Below are 26,014 nucleotides of genomic sequence, written 5' to 3'. Positions count from 1 at the left end.
CCTCCTTCCCCAAAGAGCTCTTCCCCATTTTTGTCATCTCTGCCCAGGGAGAGAGCCAGATACAGGCACCTGGGTTGCTCTCCTAACTGCGTTTGATTGCACACCTACTATGTGCCAGCCACTTGCTTCATATCTCACTGTCCTTCGGGGCACTCTGTGATATGAATTTCATCCTCCTGTTTCTCAGAGGATGAGACTCATACTGGGGAGGACATAAGATGGCAGGGACTGACCAGGGCCAAGCCAGACTCATAGTCACGGGGCAGCTGCAGATTAAGCCCTTTATTCCTTTCTGCCTCATAGGCGAAGAGGGATTTTGCATCCCTTGGAGCCTCAAATGCAGAACATGCATCATGCAGTTGAGTCTTTTTACCTACTTCAGTGTCCAGATGTCCACCCCAGCTTCCTGACCCTCGCCCGTCAGCACCATGCGGTGTCCACTGGTTTGTTTATTTCAGTGTGAGACCACTGACAATTGAAATCGATGGGGCACAGGCTGGCTGTTTTTCTTCCTTCACAGGGACATTTGTGGTGAAGGCAGCAGGGGGCCTCTGTCTGTCACCTCTTGTTCTGTCCTTATTTATGCCTGAGCCAGGCCCAGACAGGCAAGCTTTTTCCAGCTAGCATTTCCTGCAGGTCAAGCAGGCAGGTCCTGAATCTGTGTGATTATAGGTGACCCTGTCCCAGCAGCTGGGTCCTATACTTCTCTAAGGTTCAAGGCCTCCCCACAGGAAGACGTGCAGACCCCCTCCACAACTCTGCCGTGGCCTCTTTTCCTTCCTGGGTATCTAAGGGAGACCACAGATACAGAGCTCAGGAATGGAGCTCTGCTGTCCAGAAAACCCAGGTTCAAATCAGTGTCAACAGCAGCAGGACATTTTTCTTGGGTGACCTCTGAGCCTCAGTTTCCCCATAAACCATATCGTTAGCACTGGTCACATAGGGTGGATTGTTTATCTATTTGTTCAAGAAATAGATATATAGAAATGCCACTCTGCTCATCCCTGAACTAATGGCCAAGGGCACAGGAGGAAACAGAAGAGTTGTTATGAAGGGTCAATGGAAATTGGTACCCAAAACTTGTCTGCACCTTGAAATTACCTGGAGATAAACACCATTAAGCCAGCAGTCAACCCCATTGGATTAAAGAGCCAGTTATTTGAGGCTTTATGGGCCATGTGGTCTCTGTGTGACTGCTCATCTCGGCAGCCATAGCAAAACAGGCATTGATGTGTCCCAGTGAAAACTCTGTGTGCAGTTTGCCGACCTTGGAATTAATCACCATGAGGGTGGGCTGCCACAGGCACCAGGCGGTTTCCATTGCTGAGAATTTGGGGAACCTTATCTGAGCACGCCTGCTTAGCATGGTCACTTTCCCAGCTGCTGGCAGAACCAGGGAAATATCCCTGATCTTGTTATTTCCATTCTTTTGACCACTCTGCCAAGTCTCAGAGCCTCAGTGTCGTCATCTGTAAAATGGGATCCACACAGACCTCTCCATAGGATTACTGGGGGGACTGAATGCATAAATGGATGTGAGTTATACTGCTCTTGGGAGGGCCTGGGATGGTGAAGCCATTACAGGTGGGATTCAGGAGGGGCCAAGGAGGGGCCGTGAGTCCTGACCTAGGGTGTGGGAAAACTGGGGCCTTGCATGGACAGACAGTGGGTAAAAGGTTTGAGAGAGGAAGGGGCAGGTGGTAGTCTGGAGCAGGGGTTTTGTTTGACCGGACACCCCAGCCCAGACCCCAGCCCAGGGCAGAGCATGAGATCCGGGGCTGGAGCTATGGTGGTGGTCAGGGCAGGGTCCTGGTTTCTTGGAATCTGGCCTCCAAAGGCCTGAAGGACTGAAGCATCCATGTGGAGTTGGGTCCCTGGCCTGTTTTTGCTACCGTTAGCAAGAAAAGCCCTTCATGACTCATCGCTGAGCCAAACTCTGGTTGAGCCACTAAACACATGAAGGTGATGATTGGCCGAGCCTGCGATCCAGAGCTCCCAGTCAAGGGTGGTGGAGGAGAGAACATGCATAAACCCAGGCCCTCCGTGCAGGGGACAAGGACAAGCGACTTGTGAGCACCAGATGCTCTGGGAGGGTCGTGGCAGGGGCAGCGCTCTCTGTATTCAGTACAGGGCTTCCTGGAGGAGGCGAGTCCTGGAGGAGGAGGGGAATGAGCCAGGCTGGGAGAAGGGGGCAGAAGGATGTTCTGGACGAAGCACAGCGTCCTCTGTGTGGGGGCTGTAACACAGCAGGTCCCTGTCATGTGATGTAGCTCAGAGAGGCCCAGGAGGGGCTGGGACCTTGATTTAAGCCTGGCTGTGGCCCTGAGCCCTGTCCTCCTGGCTGATGAGATATAGAGCAGCATTTGTGCCTCCATGGGCTGGGATGGGGGCGTGGTCCTCCATTGCTGGTCACTGGTGGTCACTGTGATGAGGTCTTCGGGACAGTGACTGGATATTCCACTCATAGACCAGCCCTCAGGCACAGAGAGACCGCGTCCCAGTACCACACACCGCTGACACTGGTTCTGTTTCATTCTATTTCATGTCCGTCAGGCACCACATGCCATCTGCTCAGCGCTAATTTATTTCACAGTTCCCCCTTCCGAACACACCAAGGTGGGCCATTAGCCTAACGTTCCTCCCACATTATGTTTGAGTCTCCTTTTTCCCCTCGTCTCCTCCTCCTCTCTCCTCCCCCCTTTTCTCTCTTCCCTCACTTTTCCATTTTCGTTCTTTGGTGGCGCTGAGCCACACCCTGTGCCCTTCTGTTTTCTCCTGAGACAGGGCTTCACAAAGTTGCCTACACTGGGCTCGAAGGTGTCATCCGCCTGCCTCAGCCTTGCAAGTAGCTGAGATTATAGCCACGCACCGCTGCACCTTTTTGAGTGTTTTAATTTGATTTTCTTATTATATAAAATGACTTTGACAGTTCAGGATGTTCCCCTCAAATGATCAGATCATGGCAATAAAATCACAGCAAGGGAAAGGAGAGGGAAGGTTCCGGGCAGGGACAGGAGGAGCGGGGAGAGAGGTAGGCTGATGGACCTCGTCTCTAGCTCTGAGGGCCCACTGGCGATCGGCAGCACTCCCCTCTCCAGTCTCATGGGATGAGATGATTTCATTTTTCCCATCAACCTTCCGCCCCAGCAACCTCCCCTTCCTATGCACCCCTGTCCTGCTGTTAACATCTCAAATCTATCTTCGATCATCTCCATGAGGAGGATAATTGTTTCTGTAGCACCCAGGGCTCCTGCTGTTTGGTGATGAGGTTAAAAATCCCTGATACCCTTTAAAGATGCAGCAGTGAGCACTTCATAAAATGTAATTAAATGCCACCTTCTCCTTTTCTACTGGCAGGGGGATTTGATTGTGGTCATCTGAGGGGCCGAGGTGAATCATGGGTGATGGCTTCAAGATTCACGTTTCCCCTCTGGGAGAGGGAAGGATGCCCTGAGGGTCCATGGATTTGATTCATGGTGGATCAAGGGGATCCCCGGCTGGGCAGTTACCTGCCAGGACCCAGAGGCCAAGTGGTTTTGATCTTTTCAAAGGAGAACAGTGATTCTGCAGGGAGATACTAGGATAAATACGGTCAAGTTCTCCAGTAAATCTTCAATGTGTATCTGATTTAACTGCAACATTTCTTATCTTTTAACCAGGGCTGGGGCCAGGTGGCCAGGTCCGGGGCCAGGTGGAACAGGTGACAGGGAGCTTGACTTACGGCCCCTGAGATGGCTTCCCTCACACCCTCCGCACCTTCCTGCCTCTCCCTCCCACAGAGCCGCTGTCTGTCTGCTCACCGACATTTGTTTAGTGCCTTCACTGCTCACCTGCCTTTTGGAGACCGGCTTCCACCTGGAGATGCCCCGGGGCGGGTAGCGCCTCCACATGCCCGTGACCTTGACTGTCGCTCCCTTCTCTCTGCTTTAAAAAAGGGCCAAATAGAAGATCACATTAATAAACGCAGACAGAAGCAATGAGAGGAGACAGTACCTGATCTTCTCTGCCCGCTGCGTGGCATGGACACCATGGTTGCTTGTTGTCAGAGGCCCTGGCTCCTCGTGGGTGATTATTCCAGGAGGCCGAAGGGCTGAGAAGAACAAAAGACTTGGGTTAGCATCTTGGCTGGGCTTCTTATAGGTCCTCTAGAAGGTGCTAGAAGATCTCTTCAGTAAAATAGAGACCAAAACAACACATCCCATGGGTTATTAAGTTTGAATGAACAGAGGGGCAATGCCACGTGATCAAATATAATTTGGCTTAGAGATTTCAGGCCATTTGTCCGAAGATTCCCACCAGGTAAAGGGCACAAGAGGGTCATGAACCCAGATCTTCTAGCTCCAAGAGGAAAAAAAAAGAAAGAAAAAACTTTGGACAGCACAACAAAAGAAATGAGTTTTACACATGTAAATCAGGGATTGACATACCTTTTCTTTAAATGGCAAGGTAATGATTATTTTAGTCTCTGTGGACCATGTTGTATGTATCACACCTGCTCAACTCTGCTGTTATGGCAAGAAAACAATCATAGACAGTCTATCAATCTTTATTTACAAAACCGGATGATGGGCTGGATTTGACCTGAGGGCCAAGTTTTCCAACCTCGGCTCTAAATCACAGTCTGTGGAAAGCTTTGTTATATTCCAACCAGCATATTAATTCTAGAGGCAGGCTAATGATGACAATGACAAAAACAATAATAACAACAATACATCAGGCCCCCACTGAAGACTGCTCTAATTATATCACTGCTCATAGGCCTTTGGACAATCTGATGAGACATAATGATTCCATTTTTGTAAGAGACCAAACTGAGTAATAAAAGCACCCAAGATTTTAGGTGGTGGGAGTCCATGTTTGTCAGATCTGGAGGATTCAAAGTTCTGTGCTTTCTTTCCTGCACTGCCATGGACAAATTGATGCATGGGAAGTTGTCCCTGTTCAGATATAAGGTATGCTGCTCTGTCCCCAAAGGAGGACAGTGCTCAGTGGCTTATCTCTAGTTTAACCCAATGTGTATGCCAGCTGGTCTGAGCTCCTTTCTGCAGTGCTCCTGTTCCTAGGCAGGTGGCTTTGCCATGGCTCTTTGTTTTGCATCAATGCCAAGGGGAGCCCCAAGAATCTCTCCTGAAGTCCCCCTGTATGTTATCCTCCACCTGGAGCAAGCAGCTGTGCCCTTGCTTGCTGTAGGACCTCTGTCAGGCCCTGTGCCTTACTTCTTCGCCATGGCATGGCTGCAAAGTCCACCCTGGCCTCCATACTCTCCAGTGCCAAGTGTATCTCTGGAAGCCTGCAAAGCCATCAGTGCCCAAGAGGCTGGTGTAGATTGCACTTGTCTCAGGAAGGAAGTTACATCCACATCCAAAGAGAAACTCAGTTCAGCCCTGGAGCATCATGGAGCTATAACCTTTAAAGTCAGGCCGTAATGAAAGTGTTTTTCAATCTGATATGTTTGAGCAAATAAAGTTATTCCCTGTTATGTGAATAATATCATGAGAGGCTTTAGTCAAAGGTTGGTTGGCACCTTGGTTAAATCGGTGGGATTTTGGCTGATGACAGGCCCGTGGCCCAAAAGGAAAATATAATGGTCTACGTTTTATTAGTTTCAGGTGTCTTTTGGCCCAAAACATTTGCCAACTGATTTGAACACAGCTGAGTTTTTGCTCCGACCATCATGTCCCTAGGGTGGAGGTTTAAGGAGAGTTGGGAACTTGCCTTGTTTTTGCAGTATTCCCAAGTAGGAGCTCTGGTCCTTGACAGCCGTAGCTCAGCCTCCAGCTTTGCTGTCTGAGATGAAGTCATGGAGATGAAATGAAATAAGGTATCTGAGTCACATAATCAAGTCCCGCTGTCCATGAGGTGCTGTGTAAATGTTAGTTGTTAATAATGTCACATGCTAAGAGGTCTTAACCTGCCTGGAAACATGAGATTAGGGAACTCTGCATCGATCCAAAAGGCTTTAGAGACTCAAAGATGGCCATCAATGGTGTGTCATGGTCCTTTGTAATGCCTTTTAGAATTATTTTTACATTTGTTTCAACAAGACATACTAGCAAAACGTAGCTGGAAAGAAATTAGCCTTGAAGACTAGAGAGCAAATATTCCAGACTAGAGAGCAAATAATCAGCATATCTTTGACTTACCTGTCCTGTAGAGTAGCCATAATATCAGGTAAGGCTGAGATAGGCTGATTGTTTTCTGGTGAGGTCTTATTTTTAGGGAAAGAGGTGGCAGTGAACAACAGTGTTCAAGTGTATTTGTTTGTTTGTGGTATTAGGGGTTAACTGCATCTCCAGCCCTTTATTGTTCATTTTGAAACAGGGCCTTGTTAAGTCACCACATGGCCCAAGTTGGGCTCCGATTTGTGATCCTCCTGCCTCAGCCTTGCAGAACGTGGAGTTACACATGTGTATGACCATACTCAGCTACCAGGTTTTTTTTTTAATTTATTTAAAAGGAAAAAGAGAAAAAACAAAACAAAGCAGTGTAAGGGTACAATTAATACAGAGCTACAAAAAAAAAAACAGTAAGAAATCACCAGTTAATAGATTACAATTATCATCTTAGAGATAGTTGCTCAAGTCACAGTACCAAAACATACAAAGTGGACATTCAAACAGTGAGATTGCAAACAGTTGTGTTCAATGATCCAACCAAAAACATTAATATGGTCAGCTATTTAATACCCCTAAACACAATTGCTGTTGTATCCTTTAGAGCACTTTTTTCTCTCTCTTTTTTACAACAAAATTTACACATTTTGGGTTTTATTACTCCTTAGTTCTTATTACTTTTTTTTTTGGAAGAGAATAAAGTAAAATGTGGCAAAACAAAGCTGTCAGTCAAAACCAAGGATAGACATAGTACATGATGTAAAAACAGAGTACAAGGTTATCAACAATGGTTACCATAATGCCTCTTGCTTCCTTAAAAAGAATTGTCTATCTCATTAGGTATTATAAAGTTGAACAAAACAGTAGAGAGTAAGACCAATAAAACCTAAACCTTGTAAACACCACAGGACTTCCAAAGAAGATAATAGTCAAACCAGAATGGGCATCGTAGTGAATCTTATTGCCTTCAAAGTAGTTGCCTATACCCTCAAACTTGATACTATCATACAGAACAGAACAGAGTCTAATCAGTCAAAACAAGATAGTGGGAGTATTACAGGTCTTCAAATCAAGTTAATAGGAAATCAAAAAAGTTACTATAATATATCCTGCTAATTTTTTTGATTTTCCCCTTAATTAAAAAAATCATAAAAAATAATATTTGAATATAACTTCATATACTATAGCTTCAAACATATCAAGTCAGTGTAAAACCATTCAAGTGGATGAAAGCATTGTAGGGTTTTTAGAACCAACCAACAGAAAATGAACAATGGCTTCTATATTATCTGTTTGCCTATAACAATTTTTGTTTATGCTATCACATATAATAAAATCCAGCAAGACTCATCATGATAAAACCAGTGGAGACAGAAGAGCCATAGTTTGGTGGGGCTTCAAAACAAGATGATAGTAAATCAGCACTAGCTATTATGATGACTTATTTTCTTCAAAATAGCTGTTCATTTCATCACAGGCAATAATATCAAGCAGTCCAGAATAAAGCCATTCCAATTAATAGGTGAAAACTTTATAAGGCTTCAAGGCCACATAATAGGGAACTAGGTTCAACTCAGAAGCCTACCGAAAGCTAGCTATATGTCTTGGAACAACTGAGTTATCCTCAGTTTTTTTGCTTGTAAACTAGGCGTGCAATTTCCGAAGGGAGCTTGGATTAAAACGAAGTGACTGGGAAGGGCGTAGCTCATGTCGGATGCTGACACCGGGTAAGGCTCAGCTGTGCTGCCCCCCCAGGCAGGAGACTCATCCACTGCATGTGTGTCAGGCAACCCGGTCTTCCAACAGCCCGCAAGACAGGCACTGCTACTCTCCCCTGTTCTTCCCGTGTCAGCTGCCGAGGCTTCCGCTTGCCCTGGGAAGCACAGCAGGTCACGTCTCTGACCTGCTTCCATGTTCTATCTGTAAAATGGAAACAGCATTTATCTTTTTCTTTACCCCACCGCAGTATCTTAGGGATAAATCAGTTCAGATTTGCTTCAAGTTTCAGGCAGAATATTTCTGCGCTCTCCCAAGGCAAGGCCAGGTACATTTCCGCGTAACCAGCGAACTAACAGTTTTGGCCAGGACTTGGTTGTTGGCTGGTTCACGTGTTCACTCATCCATTGAGCACATTTTTTATCCTTTGAGCAGATCCTGAGCGAGACACCGAAGATATAATGACAGATGACACCCAGTTCTGCTTCCATCGCTTCTCTGCCTCGTGATTGTTTCCATAGTTGAAAAATTCCCAAGATTGACTTTTCAGCATCTGCTTTTCCTTTCGTTCTATGGTAACTACTTTATCCTTCCCAGGTTGGTTTCGGGATGTCGATCCCATGATACTTTCTTAAAGAATAATCCTCCTAAAATCAGCCTGGAAAGATATTTCAGCGTTACAAGTTGTTGAGTTTGGGCTCAGACACTGAAGCACACTCTCCTTTACAAGCTGAAGAAGTAAACGTGTCCTGCAGGGGTCTTGAAAATGCCAGCTGTGCAGTCAGCTGCTACTTTCCTTAGCAACACTGAGGGGTCAGGGTGTGGATTTTTTATTGGAGTCTGCAAGTTGGATCATGATGGTCATCTGGAAAAGGTGTCTGGACTGGGAGATGGAGTGACCTTGGAAGGGTCAAGGCTCGATGCATTGGACTGGGGATTCTGAGGATAGGGGGGTGGTGGGGATGTGGGGACCCCCTTCCCCATTTTACATCCCAGCTATGGGCTAGACTTATTAGCCACCAGAGGGCCTCTTAGTAAGACCCAGCCCTGCAACCTGCCTTTGTTCCCATGTGGTGGTCAAGGTTTCTGTTGCCTTAAAACAACCCCCAAAGTTTGTACTGTTTTAGTTTTTTTTAGGACCCTAATTTGTCTACTCATTTACCTTTTGATTTTCCCACTAGCTCTGAGCTCAGGAAACTTTATTACATAGCACTGATCACTAGGTTCCCCGCTTTCTAAAACTATGCCTAGCACAAGACCCCATGTTGTGTGAGTTCTCTACAGTATGAAATCTTAGTGGATTGACTCTATACAATCTTACAGTTTTGGAGGTTGGAATTCCAAAGTGGGTCTCACACAGCTAATATCAAGGTGTGTGTTCCTTCTGAATCTTATTGCCTTTCTCAGCTTCTGGAGGCCAAGTTTAAAAGGGTTAGAAATCATCCTTTCCTGCATTCTTACTAGACAGAAGAGGCACTGACAGTCTAGGATGGATGGAGGAAGATGTAGGACTAGAAACATCCAGCTCATACCTGTCTGTTTTAAATCCCATCTTAGTCATGGATTAGCTAGAGCCAATTGCTTATTGCTTCTAAACCACAGTGTTCCCATCTGTGGAGTGGGAATGAAACTGGCTCTTGTTTATTGAGCCTCAGCTATATCACCTGGGTTTAAAATCTCAGTTATCACCTGTATGCACTTTGGACAGAGTGTAACATCTAGATTTGTTTTTGTTTTGCTTTTGTTTGAGGCAGGGTCTCACTGTGCAGTTCAGGCTGGCCTTGAACTCACTAGGTAGCCCTTGCTGGCCTGACACTTGTGATCCTCCTGTCTCAGCCTCCCAAGTGCTGGGATTATAGGTATGAGCCACTAATACCTGGCTAGATTTCCTTTTGGTGAAATATGGTTAATGGTAATGGCTGGTACACGGCCTGTGGCATACACTGTTGTGTGCAGATTTAATGACAGGGTGTGTCATATACACATTCAGTGGAACTGTGTATAAGGAGCAGGATTTCTAGTAGGGCTTAGCACATGTAGTACTCAACAAAAGGCAGATTGGATATTGTTCTTTTTCTTGTTTCCACTTTTCTTCTTCTGCTCTTCACCCAGCTTTATCTGATGCCCTTGTTACACGCTTATATATTTTTCCCCACGCATAATTCATCTGTTAGCCTGATTTCAGACTCACCAAGTCAGAGCCCTGAGTTTTTATTATAAAATTGGACATAATATAGATGCTTTATTAATATTGGTTTCTTCAACTAGGCTCTCTGATGATGCCCCTGACTACCAGTGTGGGTTCAATGGGGGGCTTCTGGTTTCTCTTCTTTCTTCTGCTTAGAAGTCCCCATCCATCCTCATATTGAGGACCGAGCCCAGGGAGTACTGAGCTAAATACCCAGCCCTTATTTTTGGAGACAGGGTCTCACTAAGCTGTTCAGGCAGCCCTTGGACCTGCAGTGTTTGTGCGGTAGTCTCCCAAGCAGCTAGGATTTCAAATTTGCACCACCAGGTCAGGCCAGAGATATTTCTGAGAGGCTATCAATAGCCAGACCTCTGAGAAGAGAGAAGTTCCTTCCAACTCTCTCTCTTTCCATGCACTAGAAATGAAAATATTCAAGAAGAAATGTCTATTATTCCACCCCTGAGACTGCAGGCAGCAGGAATGTGCAAATTTCTGCCTCCATGTCTGCATGACTTATCAGAAAATTAGAGTAGAAGAGAAGCTTTTGTGCAGCTATGGAGACATCTTAATAGCTGCTTTGATTGTTAAACAGAAGTTTCTGTATCAGTTTAATTGCTGAAAATGTTATTTGCTCCCTCTGTTATGATAAGACCTCCATTCTCATTGATTTCCCCTCTTCCTTTCAACAGCTTTACTCTGCTTTAAGCAAAAGAAACTTTGCACTGGCAAGTTTAATGAAATCCAAACAGAAAAAGTAAAGACAGGGTCTCCAAGTTCAAGTCTGTACACCCACAGAGGAAGCATGCGCTGCTTATTATAGCTGTAGACAACGATGCTCCGGCCGGTTGGTGTAATTGGCAAAATCATCCCTTCAATCAGATACTGGGAAATGAAACCAAACTACCTAACTTAATTATGAGGATATGCATCTAACAGTGAAATGAGCTTATAATAAAGAGCATCTATTCTCTGCTCATTTGCGCCTTAAGAGTTCCAGGTGGGACTTTACATTTTTGAAGGGTCTTTCCCTACGTGGAAGGGGTGGTGATGCGGGCTGGGAAGGAGTCAGCTATAGAATAAGAGAAACATTTACATCAGAATTCTCAACCCTGAAGCTGTTGACATTTGAGGCCAGTTAATTCTTTGCTTTTTGGAGTGCGGGTATATCTGTCCCAAGTCTTACAGGATGTTGAACGGTGTCCTATGGGGTACAAGCTTTGGTGGTTAATAACTGGCTCCTCAAAGACTCTGAAATAATTGCAGTTGCTTCTTGAGATGCTGCAGGTGCCTCATTGTTGGACCCACTGCACCCCTGAGCTCCTTTGTCTCCCATTGCACAACTGGATTACTGATAGCACTCGTCACACAGAGATGTAGCTTCCAGGTTTAAAATGCACAGCCTAATGCCTAGCACATATTGAGTGATCAATAAACTTGACATTTCTATTATAATAGTCTTGGACTCAGCAAACATGTATTAAATACTTATACTGCTTCAGACACATGCTATGGAGCAGTGAAGTGAAGATGGAGGCATGGTGCTTACTTTTACAGAGGTAGCAAATACAGACCTACTGCTTTTCCTTGCTCTGCACTCATGGCAGACATTACTAGTCAATCTCAGTGCTTTTTCCCCCTGAGCCTCAGAGTCCTCGTCAACACAGCACTCCGTCCATCTACTCCTGGCCCGTGTGTTGATCCTGACTTTGCAGATAGATTACTCATGAGGAAGCCACCTCTTTCTCTACAGCACAGTCCACAGGAATTAACAGCCAATGTCTTTCTTCCCACGTGATTTCAGCCCCAAAGGAGGAAGGAATGAGGGGAAAATACTCTTTAACATTTTATCCACTTTCCTTCCTTGTCTTTTTCATTATGGGCTTTGAGCCTGATGACATCCAGATTTTAGTTAAAACAGAGGAAATTCCACAGGCTGTAACTCTCAGCGGCACATCCGCTGTCTCTCCCTTGAGTTTTCTCTGCCCTTTTGGGTTTCAAAAACTATTAGCTTTCCCGGAAGGGATCCCACTTTACAAGAGCAGAATTGGGGAAAACAGCTTTCGGATTGCAGCTGACAGTGTCATTGGACAGACGAGGGGTGAGTGGGCTGGGGTGACTTGCTCCCTGATCAGTCCTGACCTGCCCGACGCCCGCACTAGGCGCCACTCTGTACAGCTGCTGCGGAGAATGCGGCTTGTGTCTGCAGCCCTGGAAGCCCGAGCCGCCTCCCTCCATCTGGCCTGAGCACGAGAGCCAGCGTGCGGGTCAGCCACTTGCTTCCTCTTGCCCTGGCTGATGGGGATGGCGCTGGCAGCACTGGTTAATTTTTGCCTCTCCTGGCCTGCGAGGTCTGCGAGGAGTCGGATGTGGACAGCTGGGCGGTGGAGTGGGGATGGGCTGGTACTCGGGGCCCGCAGACTCAGTCAGCAGGGCGGTGGCAGTGTAAAGTGCTGAGCTTTCACCTAAAGCATGAAAGAGAAGGCCAGATGCGGACAGGCACCTTGGCTGAAGACTGCGTGTCTTATTCTTTCTTCTGTTCCTGTTTATCCATCTATCCATCCACGCACATGTCCATCCATCCACCCACCTAATCCACTCATCTGTCCATCCATACACCCAACCATCCATCCATCCATCCATTTTCATCCATCCACCACTCACCTTCAGTCTGTCCATCCCCCAGCCCACCCACCTCTCCATCTATACATCCACATATTCTTCCATTCACCCACATGCCCTCCACCTATCCATCCATCCAATCCCCGTATCCATCCATCCATCCATCCATCCATCCACCATACATCTACTTATTCTAGCATGATTAGGTGGCATATGGTTGAACATTCTAAAAATATATAATATATGGAAAATGATACGATATAGTGCTCTACAAAGTGGTGGAGATGCCCAACTCTTAACCTTTTCATAGCTGGTTCTTTTTGAAGCCTCTCCTGTTTGCCCTTCCCGGGGGACCTTGCATGAGTTCAGGTGATCACAGAAACAACTGTTCCATTCGGCTTGGCCTAGCAAGCAAAGCAGTTGGTGTCTTTCTCGGGACCTGCAGCCTGCCTTGTCCTTCCAGCCCACCCAGCCGCTGAGCCCCTGGGTAACAAGCTCCTCTTCCGTCTTTTCTCTCTGCAGACACACTGTCAGTGCCACGCTGGTCCCCACAGATCCCTCGCAGAGACCTCGGCAACTCCATCAAGCACAGGTAGGCTGGATCCCTGTGTGTCAGGGTGCCCACGCCCAGCCCCGCTCTATGTCACTGTGAGCCTCTCTCCTCTGCCAGGCCAAACACCAAGTGGCATGTGGGGGACCAAGACAAGACGTCTGCATCTTACAAAACTGCATCTTACAAAACTTGCCTGATCGAATTAGCACAAAGTAGTTAAAAGCCAGGGGTTTGGAGTCAGCCTGATCCATGTTTTCCAGCCCGAGGTTGAAAGCTTAGCAACCTCGAGGAAGTTATTTAATCTCTCCAAGGCACCATTTATCTAGATGGTAGTTATGCAGATTAAGGAAATAATGTAAAGTACTTAGCGTAGAGCCTAACACTTAATAATAAATGGCATCATTGTTAAGGAAAATGCTTTATGATGTAATGTGGGGGCTTCTCACCTGGAAAACAAGATGGCAGGCTAAACCCAATGGTGCTCCTTGTCTGCAGAGCAGAGGATCAGTCCAAAGGCACAGCCGCCCTGGGCAGATAGGAAGATTTCCCCAGAATTATACCTGCCCTTGTTGGGAAGGGGCTTTGTCTCCTCTGGCCATCTCTATGAGAAGCTCTTCACCATTTCACATTCAGCTTCCACACTGTGCGTCTGTATCCTCAGAGTCTCACAAACTCAGTGTGCTTAAGTATGGAAGTATAGCCCTGCGTGTTTGACAGATAAGGAAACCAAGGCTGCGGAAGATTGAGCAGTGGGCCCAGAAGCTAATTTGCCTCCTCTTTTCATGCCCTTTGCCAGCCCTGCAGACCGTAGTCTGTGCCCCAGGCTCCTGTGAACTGGCTGAGGGCTGGTCTGCTCACTCAGGGGTTCTCTCCCCCGGGATTTGCAGGTTTTCTGTGCCAGGGTTGCAGCACTGAGTGAGATGCCAGGCCTGGATCCTGGGGGAGCTGACCAGCTAGGAGAGGGTCCCTTAACACATCATGACAGTACCGATCAGGGCTGTGGGGGAGGAACTCCAGGGGCGGCACAGGCCATAGCCCAGGGCAAGGCAGAAATGAGCACTCTCACGGGTGGGTGGCATCTTGTCAACAGTTTCTGAAAGACGGATGTTGACAGCAGAGCTGTTAAAACTCAAATGAGAAAACGTTGAAGGAAGCAGCAAAGAAATTGCATAGACACACTGATGAGCTGCAGCCAGGAGACTGTCAAAAATGAAGGCCTTTTGAGGGTTTTGTATCCTCCCTACACCCCTGGTTGCTGGGCTCCTGATTTAGCTGTAACCCTGGGTTGGTCATGGCCCTGTGTCAGCTCCTCCTCTGATTGGCCACACCTATGATTCAGCCACACCCCCAGCCTAGATTGGCCACACCCATGTTTGTGCTCCTCCTCTGGATTGGCCACACCCTCGCTTATCTCCATCCCCTAGAATGACCACCTCCCTGGCTCAGCTCTACCCTTGAATTGGCCATGCCCCTGGCTCAGTCACCTACCTGGATTAGTCACAACCCTGTCTTAGTTCTTCCCTTGGATTTACCAAATTCCTGGCTCAGATCTATTGTTGGGTGGCCAGTGCCCTCAGCTCAGCTCTACCCTGTGCATAAACCCCATCCCTAGGCTTTCTCACCCTCACACTGGAAGCTGGTGGTACCTGAGCTTCAGATGCTGGTTCCCAGAGAAGAAAACAGTCTGACCACCTTGCTAGAAGAGCTGGGTCACAGGATAACCTGTTACTCTTCTGTCTTGCCCTCTGTTCCTTTCCGGGCTCAATGCCAGACTCATCCCAGCCTCGGTGAAAAAAATAAAATTAATATCTCATTCCCTGTCCTCAGTCACATCAGTCAGAGCCAGGGAACAAGGAGAGCTGATCCTGGGACTAGGAGGGGGTGGAAAAAGAGGAAAAACTGCCACCAGCGCACCTATCTGCCCTCTACGCCTGCGCTACTGGCTGGTGGGTGAAAGTGTCCCTTTTGCCACCCCCAGAGCTGCCAAATGCTGCAGAATGGACCCTGCTAAACTTGCTGGCCTCACTGAGGGGATCCGGAGGGGATTAAGCAACCCCCAGATCTCAAACCGGAGAGGGAGCTTTTCCTTGGCAACCAGCACCTCTGCTCAGAATATTGCTATTTGCTTAGCTCTGGAGGCTCTGAGCTGCAGCTTATTCTGTTTGGAGAGGGACTGACCCAGATCGGGCAAGATGGCGCAGCAGAGGGCGGGGGGGCAGATTTTCCTTCCAAATGCTCGATCCCCAAGTTATGTAAGCACTTCCGATTCCCTTTTGATACCTCAAAGCAGTGAAGATTAGATACAACTCTGCCAACAGTGACACAAATTGAAAATTAAAATTAACTGTGACCTGGCAACCTTCAATACTTTCGCTGCTGCCTCATGTCTCAGAGGGAAAAAAAATCACCCACCAATAACAGGGAGAGCACCCCGGAGTTAATCTAATGCACCTCCTCTCACGCTGGTGGTGCTATCTGTGGGAGACCCTCAAAGACCTTATATTTGCATCAGGTTGGGGGAAGGAGATGGAGCCGATGGTCAGAGAAGGGTTTCACCGTGGGGGACTTTTCTCTGCTGCTAAAGTTTGGAGTCTCAGCTCTTTGGCAAGGGATAATCCCTTTTGAACCTCCTCAGGTGACCTGTGATGGGTGACCTGCCTAGCAGTGGTGGGGAATGTCTCAGCTGGGAGGCCCCACCTGTCTCTGTGGCTCTCCGATGGCAATGCCAGCCTCATCAATCACTCTGTCCCACACCCAAGCCTGTGACATCATAGGCCACCAAGCTATATATGTCAAATGATCAAGTGGCTGTTAGGAATGTTCAAGGTAGTAATATAGTCATAACCAATTCAGTGAGCATGTACTATGTGCCAGGCATGTGCAAAGCCTTTTGACTTTCAGGACCTCATTTATTTTATTCCCACTTTACAGACAAAGAGACTGAGGTTCTTTGTGGTTTATATGACTTGATTAGGTCATCTATGTTGGAGGAAGCAGGACTAGAACCCAGGACCAATGTATTCCCCTCTAAATGGCACATCCTCCTAGAGATAAGTCACTTTCTATTACCTTAACTGTGAACATTTTCTGTCTCTTTTCGGCAGGTTTTCCACCAAGTACTGGATGTCTCAAACGTGCACAGTGTGTGGGAAAGGGATGCTTTTTGGCCTCAAGTGTAAAAACTGCAAGTAAGTGGCTGCATCTCAGGGTGACTCCTCGCAGGACCTGATGTCAGCTAGCACCATGCGGAAGGGCTCTGCCTTAGCTCAGGGGCATTTACACCTTGACTCCTGGGAGATTTGTTTGCTTTGGATTTTAGAAGCAGGTCTTAAATGAACCTCTGTGTTTGTGTCAGGAGCCAAGAAGAGCAATTCTGAGTAAGAACCGGAGCTGAGGAAGGAGGTGGAAATGCACAGTGCTGGACTCACATTTTCATAGCGTCGAAGGCCAGCGATAGCCCACCTTCTCTTTAATCGGCCAGACAGTAAACACTTTACATTCCACAGGCCCAAAGGTTTCTGTGGCAGCTACTCAACTCTGCCCTTGTAGCTCAAAACCAGGCAAAGACAATACAGAAAAGACCAGTTAATAAAAGCAAGCTCTCTTTGGCTCTGTGGTTTCTGATCCCTGAGTTAAAAGTTTACACACTTTACTCCTCTGTTCTTTCTTTCTTTCTTTTTTGTCTTTTTCTCTTTTATGGGTACCGGGGATCGAATTCACGACCACACACTTGCCAGGCAGGTGCTTATGCCACTGAGTATCCCCAGCCCATCCTCTGTTCTTTCATCTTGTGGTATCTCTGGGGGTATTTTTGGTTTGTTTGTTTGTTTGTTTGTTTGTGGGGGTTTCTTTAGGGTGCTGGGAATAGAACTCAAGACCTTGTGCTTGCCAAGCAGGCCCTGCACTGCTAAGCCATATCCCTGGCCCCTGTGGTGTCTCTCTGGAGGAGTGTTATAATTTGCCCCATTTTACAGATAGTAAAGCTAAGTCTCAACAGAGAAAAGTCCCAGCTAGGAAGTAGCAGTCAGGGCTTGAAGCCAGACCCTGTCTCTCCTGTTGTACTCATTTCCTGATTTCATATTAGTGTTGAGCTCTGTGCCTGGGCCCTGTGTTTCTCAGAAATCTTATCTCCCTCATGTGGCAGAGGACATTCATTAAATCCACACACTGGGTACACACAGCACAGTCAGGACTCAGAGTTCAGTCCTCTGTGAAGCATTTCCGATGCCCTTCTGTCCAGCCTCTCTTTCCCCTTCTGCAAACAGGTATTAAATACCCTCTCGAGTCCAGTTCCTATAAAGGAGCCAACAACATTCAACAGTGGGTAAAAGTGACCACGGGGAAACAGAACGTGCATGTCTGCTCTGTAGAAGCCGTTCAGTTTTGAACATTTGAATATCACGTTTTCTCTCATATGTGGGATTTTAAAACAAAGCAGAGACAGATGAAGGCAAGAGGACAAGGGCACGGAGGGTAACGGGGTGAAACGATTCAAGGGTGTTCCGTGCACATGTGAAACCCATCAATCTGCATAACTAACGTGCATTAATGGAAAAGTTGTCGGACCCACCTTTCCCCTCTAGCCCTGCTCTTCCTGCTCAGCCCTGGCAGCGAGGTCTCATTTGGCCCCCCTCAGCCCTCCCCACATCTCTGCCCTGTGATGGATGTCGGGTAACAGCAGGAGAGACCTCTCCCCCTCTCCACTGTCCCCACCCAGCCCCACAGTCTCACCTGAGTAATGCAGGGAAGGCTGAGCTCTGTCCCTCCCGGAGTGGGTAGGATTAATTAGTTCCAGCCCCTAAGCAGCCTTGAGCTCCACCTTAGTAGGGAAGGTGGGCGCTGATTACCAAGCCTTAGCACTGCGAAGCTGCCATCCCACGGGGTCCACTGTGGACCCCGATTCTCCAGCAGCCCCTGGTTTTCATGACTCCAAAAGACCCGAGGCCAGACCTCAGGCAGGTCTGGCTCACCTGCTGTGTGACTGGCCCTGGACATGAGCTGGGGAGGCCTACCTCATCACACTGTGTGCTGTGGGGGAAACGGCAGCTTTCACATCCTCACACCTGCTGCGTGGAGACTTTGAAGTCAAGTAATTAGGTGACAGGGACGCAGCCGGGAGTCAGCAAGGCTGAACACTTCCCAGGCGGTTTCAATTTGCAGCACGAGAGGCAGAACTCAGAGGCAGCCTTGGCCCTGTGCTCTCTGTTCTAGAAGTAATGAACAAGAGCAGCTGGCCTGGGGGGGGGTGGTGGTCGGGGGGTGCTGCACGGGGCTGGGCTGTCAGGAGCAGGGCTTGGCAACAGCCAGAGCTGGAGTTTGGGTCCCAGCTCCATCAGTGAATTCTCCGTGTGAGACTGAGCTCTTAAGTGGCCTGTTGTCTTGGGCTTAGTTTTCACATCTGCAAAATGGGCAAGATATTAGCCCCCAGCACAGACTGTCCTTACCCCAGATTACAATAGTTTATCCAAAAATATTCCTTTCCTCTGTCTTGTGCAGAAATAGCCCTGGCATCGAGGAGGCATGATTCCAAAGCGAGCCATGGTTGGATTGCACTGGCAACCTCACCAGTTTGCTCAGCCCTTAGAAAAGCTAGCAGAACAGGAAAGGCAGCTGCTGCAGCTGCTGTAAGGTTTCAGCCTGCCTCAGGGTCTTAACATTGTGCTGCTATCAACTACAACAGAATTTGGCGCTATTTCTACTATATAATTACGAGCACGAGCACGAGCTATTGCAAGCAGTTGAAGTTCAAAGCGACTCTCCTGTAAATAAAATCCTGCAATGTTTGCATTGATTAACGCTCGGATAGATGGTGATTTACATGTGTTTGCGAGGACTGACAACATTTTGGATCACTTAGGAGCTGATAGATGGTTTGGATGAGGGACTCAAGTGAGTAACACATGTACTCCATGGTGAAGGAGCTGCGAGGAGGGGACACTCGTAGAGAAATGAATTCCAGAGAAAATAAAGTGTACGCAGAAAGAGCACTTGCAGTGACATTTAAGAGGTGGCGACAACAATGGAGAGACAGTGGGCAGAGCCATGCACTTACGCAACGATACTACAAGCTGGGTGTCTCTCATCTGAAATGCTTCTAACCGGAAGTGTTTCCAAGTTTCAGATTTATTGTGATTTTGAAATATATCTCATACACACGATAAGATATCCTGAAGATGGGACCCAAGTCCTAATGTGCAATCTATTTATGTTTCATGTCCACTTATGCGCATAACCTGAAGGCAGGTAACATCATGCACTGTTTTTAGTGCCCACAAGTTGTGACTGTACCTCATCGTCACCTGAAGTTGGGGTGGGTTTTCTGATAGTAGTATCCAGCTGACACCCAACAAGTTTTGAATTTGGGGCCATTTTGGAGTTCAGATTTTCCGATTAGAGACGCTGAACTGTAAGGTAATAGTATCACACCAGGGACTCTTCTGGGTACTAGGAAAGCACCAGGGAACAAAACAGACAAAATCTCTGGCCTGGTGGAATTTCTGTGCTGGTGAGGGTGGGATGTGGGTAGATGGTAAACAGTAAATTAGTCCGAGTGGATCTTGTGATCAGATGATGCTGCAACTAAGAAGAAAGAACAAAACAGAGAAGGAAACAAAAAAGAGGAGGAGCCTGAGGAGGGGCTGCAGTTTGAATGAAAGGAGGCGGAGAAGGGCTCCAGCTTGAGAGAAAATACAGGAAAAGTAGGATGCATGGTCCAGCTCCTGCCGCAGCAGCCCAGAGGCAGGGCTTTGAGTCTTCCCAGAAGGGAATGACTTTTTAAAAACTGAACAATCCTGGGCTGTGAGTGTCTGAAAGCCCCTGGTGCCAGGGATTGGGTTAGATGGCGGTCCCCAGCCCAGCTGCCTGGTCACCACCGGGCACCGCTGGGCAGGCTCTCAGGCTCCGCCCTGGACTTGCCAAATCCAAACTGGCATTATACCAGGGTCCTGGTCGGCTGGAAGGGTGGGAAGACTTCTCTGCGTGCCCTTCTGTGGCTTTGCTTTTATACTGTGTGCTTCAAGCTCCAACATTGCTAAAACACAGATTCCTGGGCCGCAACCCCAGAACCTCAGCTCCAGCAGCTCTGGGCTGGGTCCCCAGAATGTGCCTTGTAACAGGCCCCCAACCACTACAGAAGAGTAGGAATTTTAAAAACTCTACTGTCCAGCTGGACAATATTTGTGAGGTGTTTCTGTAAGAAAGGACAGGCTTTGCCAATTATTTTCCAGGCTCTGGTGTTCTTACATCCATGGGTCTTGTTCTGTAGATTTGGGTCTTCCTCGTCATCATCTTCTCAGGAAATTCACTGAGCAAATGTTTACGTGATGAGTGAAAAGATAGCATCTGATTAACAACTCAGGTGATTGGGCAGATACGCCCATATTTGAATTCTTGCTATATGATTTCTTCTGAATCTCAATTTCTTCTTCTGTAAAGTGGGGATAATATCTTCTTAGCTAAATTATCAAAAAAAAAAAAAACCTCCAAGTAAGATAATTGTTAAATAAGATGGTCACTCTAATAACTGGCCCATTAGAAGTACTTAATTAATGATTATGGTAACAGTGTTACTAACTCAATGAATTCACTTTGGACGTCCCCTCCACCCAGGAAGCCAGCACTTTCTGAGTTTAATGCCCACTTCCTCCGGAATTATCATCAACTGTCTTGTTGGCATTCTGAATAAAGAGATTAATGAACTAATAGGAAATTAAGACTCAGAAAGCAATTTGCTGTTATCTAAATCAAGACGTTTTCATCGAATAGGTTCATGAGCGCAGGATGGAGTTGAGCTGAGTGTCGGATGTCAGCACAATCCACGTAGTGTCTGATAACTGGATTCAGCCGGCTTTTGCGGTCAGATACTGATGGGTTTCCTTGCCCTCAATCATGTGTTATCTGCATCCTTCCCCTCTCTCCAGGTCCTCACGCAGGTTTCTGCAAGGCTGAGATCTGGGTCCTAGGGTACTTCTCTGCCTTTGCCTTTCTTGCAGAAAAAAAAAAAATGCAAAATAGTGATTTGAGTGGTTTATGCTCTGGAAAAAGAGAATTTAAGTTGAGATGCATTTTTCCCCCCGCATAGGTGAGGGTTTAGAACTGAAGGAAACAGCTTTCTAAACCACCTGTGTCTTCTGCTTGCTGTAATCTCCTTATTCTGTCCTCTCAGAGGTTATGCCGTGGCTCTGGCTAGGTAGCCAGCCCAGCATAAGCATCTGCCATGAGAGAATTCTGCTGCTACGGGAGGGTGAGGGTGGAGAAAACAGACTTGATGTCCTCAAGTTGCTCACAACCACTATCAGTCCTCAAGGTCAGCCCAGCCTCTGCCCCTGTCTCAGGATTGAGGTAGAAGTGAACGGTTGCATCTTCCTGAGTCCCTCCAGATTTCCTGGCCCAGATCCTGGGGATAAGGACCTGAAAATCTGCGGTATAGACAAGTCTCCCTTAGAATTCTTACGTGTACTTAAAAGTGAGCAAGGAACTTGGGTCTAGAGGAAGCAGTACGGCAGGTGGTAGGTAATCCTAGCACTGGGACAGTGCTGTTGGGTACCCCAGAGTGCGGGATCCATTGTGCATGTGGAGGGTGACTGTCCCCCCAAGGTCTTTAAAGCCAAGTCTTGAAGGAAGAGAATTTAGCCATGTGCAGCGGGGAAGGGTGTGAGCACAGGCTTGGACCAGGATATCAGAGGCTTTGAGCAGGTTCTGCAGTCTGCACCAGGCAGGCACCCGCATGGAGGCTGGGCTGGTTCTGTTCTGTGGCTGCAGTCCCGGCCCTGCTCCGCTGGTCAGCTATTGCTGTAATTCAGACTCTGTGACCGGAGGCTCCAGACAGCCCAGCGATGTAGAGCAAAGGGTTGCTCACAGCCCATCCAGCTCCACTCCCGGAAAAGCCATCTTGCACTCTGGAGCCCTCGTCCTTGCCAAGGACAAGGCCGTGGAGAGGAGCGTGCCGGGGCCAGAATCGTCATTCTCCAGGTGACAGAATGGCGAGCAGCAGCCAGCAGCACCGGTGAGAGCAGCTGCTTCCCCAAAGGTGCTGGGACTGAGCCTCTTCCCCTTCCCCCTGGCTCAGAGGCAGCAGTCACCTAGTGACACAGGGTGCCGAGGGCCCAGCCTCCTCACCTGAGATCTACTTCTACAGGGTCAGACCTATGACAGTCAGACAACAGCAGGGACCAGGCGTTGGGGCAGAGAGCTGAGCTTGTTCTGCCTTTGCTGCTTCCTCACTGTGTGATCCAGGGAAGGTTTCTCAACCTCCAGATGCACGGTGAGGTAAGTATATTCATCAGTGTGATTAAGACATATGAGTGCCCCATTTGCGTTAAAGACTTAGAGATTCCTTCAAGTCAGAACCTTTAAATAGGGTGCTAGACATTTATAAAGTGATGTTCTCTTCCTACAAAGTGTAAAAAGAAGCATCCCCACTAAACTACTTCTATGAGTGTAAGCAAGATGGGATTTCTGGAAAATTTGGCGCTTCTGATGGGTTTTATTCCTCATTTTTCTTCGGAGATTTTGCAAAGCACACAGCTTCTTGGAAGAGATGTTAAACAGTGTATTTCGGAGCTTCTCGGTGTAGTACTGTTGGCATCTGGAGGTAGATAATTCTTTGGTGTATGTGTGTGTCTGTGTGAGTGTGTATGTGTGTGAGCGTGTAAGTGTACATGCACTTGCACAGAGCTGGGGGCTGTCTGGTAGGGTGTTTAGCAGCATCCCTGGCCTCCCCACACTAGATTCCAATAGCAGACCTCCACACTGGTTGTGAAAACCAAAAATGTCTGTAGGCATAGCCCTGAGGGACAGGTGCAGAATTGCCCTGGTCGGAAATCACAGGTTTATATAATCATGTGTTCCCGGCTAATGGGCCTGGTGCATTATTCTGTTTCAGACTCTCAACTGTCAATTGCTTGCCCCAGGGATGGACCTGTTACTAAACTATCCAACTTACAGGGGAATTCTAAGTTTCTCATGAGGCTATTGGACGTATTATGGAGTCACCTACCCTATAATTAGAGGGCGACTGTGGCAATTATAATCCCTCTTATAGAGTGACCCCCATCCTAGCTAGCTTGGCACTCAAAGTCCCAAGTACCCAGAAACACACAGGCTGGTTTGTGCTGTCTAAAATCACTTGTGTGCTCTTCTGAGGCCACTGCCCACTTCCGTAGCAGGGAGACTCATGACTGTTTCCCTGCTAAGACAAAGGGCAGTGTTAGGAAGCCTGGGATAAGCGCTGCAAGCTTGGCGGTTTATTCTGCAGCATTTTAATGCTGCTGCTACGAGTTCTATCTCTTGCCTGCAGCAGCTGGCTGGCCTTGCTCATGGTTCTCTCTGTGCGTGCCAGTCGACTTGCGCTTAGTGAACGTGTGCTCCCGGCTTTGCTGTGTTGTGGGGACTTTCCACTTAGCCTTGTTTCCTTCTTCTGTTGCCCTGTGTTTTCCTCCTCTACTTCTTTCACCAAAATACAACATTTTAGCTTAAAATATCCTTTTTTTTTTTTCAAAATGACTCTAGCCAAAAGTCATGTGGGGAAATATAAGTGCAAAGGAAGCATCTGGGATTGAAAGGACCCAGGGCACACTCGTGTGCTCTGATCTTACCAAACTGGAGAGAGGATGACCTCCGACGTTGCAGCTGCCACCAAGATGTTCCTGGAAGCTTCAGGAATTTGGACAGCAGGCAGAATATTTGCAGGATATAATTATGAGCGTGTATTTCAGAGATCACCAGCTTGAAACTTGAACTTTCTTTTCCAATAATAGAAACACTTCAGTTTTTGCAATTATGGACTCAGTGGTCCCTTGTGTACTCTTTTTTTTTTAACCTATTATAAGTAAGAATTTGGGTCCAATTGAGGCTGTGTGTGAGGGAGGATCATAATTGTACCAGAAGCCAAAGTGGGAATTGAATGTGATGATCATGGTGACAATAACAAGGATGATGATGATGATGTTGTGCATCGTGGGGGCGGTCACAGAGTCAGGCATTTTGCTAAACCCTGCATGCATGACCCCGTTTAATCTTTGAGGCAACTTTGAAAGGTAGATAGGATTTATTTATTTATTTATTTATTTATTTATTTATTTATTTTGTCTCTTTCCTTTTTATCGGTACCAGGGATCGAACTCACGACTGCCTGCTCACAAGGCAGGCGCTTATGCCGCTGAGCTAAATCCCCAGTCAGTAGATGGGATTTATTATCATCCCCATTCTACAGGAATGGAGGTAATGGCTGGCCTGAAATCTCCTGGTAGGCTGATGTGTTAAACACAGATACCTCTGATTCAAAGTCACAGACTGTCTTAGTTAGTTTTTACTCATTGTTGAGACAAAATACCTGCCTCCCAAAGTTAGGGAAGAAAAGGTTTATTTCTTACAGGTTGGAAGTTTCAGTCCGTATTCAGCTGGCTGGTAGCAAGCCGGGCTGCCATTCATGGCCAGCTACAAACAACAAGGTGCCAACCAGCGAGAGAGAGAGAGAGAGAGAGAGAGAGAGAGAGAGAGAGAGAGAGAGACCTTCTTCCTGCTGTTACATTATATCCTGGTTCCACCCTGGATGTGTGAAACACACATACCAACAATCCAAGTGCTTGACACAAAACAATCACAAACGCTAGATTTGGTCAAGTCCATAATTGCATGAGGCTCGGGGGCCACTAACATAAACCATGGCCTTGTATCCCTGGCCTCCAAAGACTCGTGCACATCCTTTATACAAAAGACATGACCCTGGACCAAAGCCTTCTCCACATCCCTCTCCAGTCCAGCAACAGTCTCCTGCCTGCCATGTCATCCTTTTTTTTTTGCACTGAACAATGACACATGGATCTTAGTGTTCTAGTGAACACCTCCGGGTCCCGGGAGCTAAGGACACTTTACAGTCACTTACTCTTTTTGAAGGGAAGTTGGGGAAGGAGAGAAGGAAAGCCTCTTCAACAGCTCATACATCTACAGCTTCCCTTCCTCTTCTGGCAAGAACGGTCCTGGTGATTGTTCACATCACTGAGCGCTGAGGTCGGACTGGTAGCTCAGTACCCCTACATGCCCTTTGCTCATTTGTTGAGTTCTTTTCTCTCTCTCTCTTTCTGAGTTGTAGGCTAATGAGTGAAACCCCTGCAAGCTGTCAGTAACAGGGGGAGGAGTGTTTGGGTAGCCCCCTCTGAGAGCACCCAGGGGCATTTCTAGAAACATTGATTCTATTAAGAGGCCACTGGGAGCCAAAACTGAAATGGTTTGTTGGGGTATTTGACAAAATGAGCCCATTTCAAAATAGGGAATTTGGCTTGGCAATTTTGCAAGAAACCTTCAGGAGCACTTGATGCAGTGACTCAAAAACGGAAGGCAGGTTCAGAGAGGAGAAAAAGTGATGAGACGGGAACTCAGCTGCCCTTTCTTTGCAAATGTGTGCTGCCACCGGGGTCTCCCCAGAAGGTTTATCCAGCAATGCTTCCCCATTTTAAATCCTCCACGGGCTCCCGTGCTCTCAGGATAAAACCCAGTCTCGTGATGAACACCTGCACTGTTCCTCGCTTACCTCCACCTCTGCTCCCCTCCTCCCTCTTCCTCTTGCCAGGGCCCCAGATCCACTGAGCCATCTGTCCCCGCCGCAGACTATGTGCCTGCTCATGACACATCTTCACACCCCCTCACTTCGCCTGATCTTTGTTGCACCCCTCTGCTGGGTTCCACTCACCTTCCAACTCAGCTCAGCCCTCACTTCTTCCTCCAGGAAGCCCTCCTTGAGTCCCCCTCAAACCTAAATGTCACCACCACCCTCCCCTGCCTTTCCTTAGAACATGCTGCCTGTCCCCTGACCTGGCTCTACCGAGT

General features: G+C 47.5%; 1 protein-coding gene across 4 annotated transcripts in view; it reads left to right on the top strand.

The window, feature by feature from the left end:
- Ksr2 (kinase suppressor of ras 2) overlaps positions 1 to 26,014 on the top strand; it is a 397,441-nt gene that overhangs the window by 275,313 nt on the left and 96,114 nt on the right. For all 4 annotated transcript variants that reach the window (XM_063225734.1, XM_063225732.1, XM_063225735.1 and 1 more), the window contains exons 6-7: positions 13,159 to 13,228; positions 16,294 to 16,377. In XM_063225734.1, coding sequence (XP_063081804.1) covers positions 13,159 to 13,228; positions 16,294 to 16,377 — 154 coding nt within the window. The remainder of the gene's footprint in view (positions 1 to 13,158; positions 13,229 to 16,293; positions 16,378 to 26,014) is intronic.

This window comes from Cavia porcellus, unplaced genomic scaffold (genome assembly GCF_034190915.1).
Source record: "Cavia porcellus strain 051 isolate PalLab524CR breed Dunkin Hartley unplaced genomic scaffold, mCavPor4.1 scaffold_16, whole genome shotgun sequence".
Taxonomy (NCBI): Eukaryota; Metazoa; Chordata; class Mammalia; order Rodentia; family Caviidae; genus Cavia; species Cavia porcellus.
The sequence above is the reverse complement of the archived record's forward strand: the minus strand, read 5'-3'. Positions and strand labels throughout refer to the sequence as shown.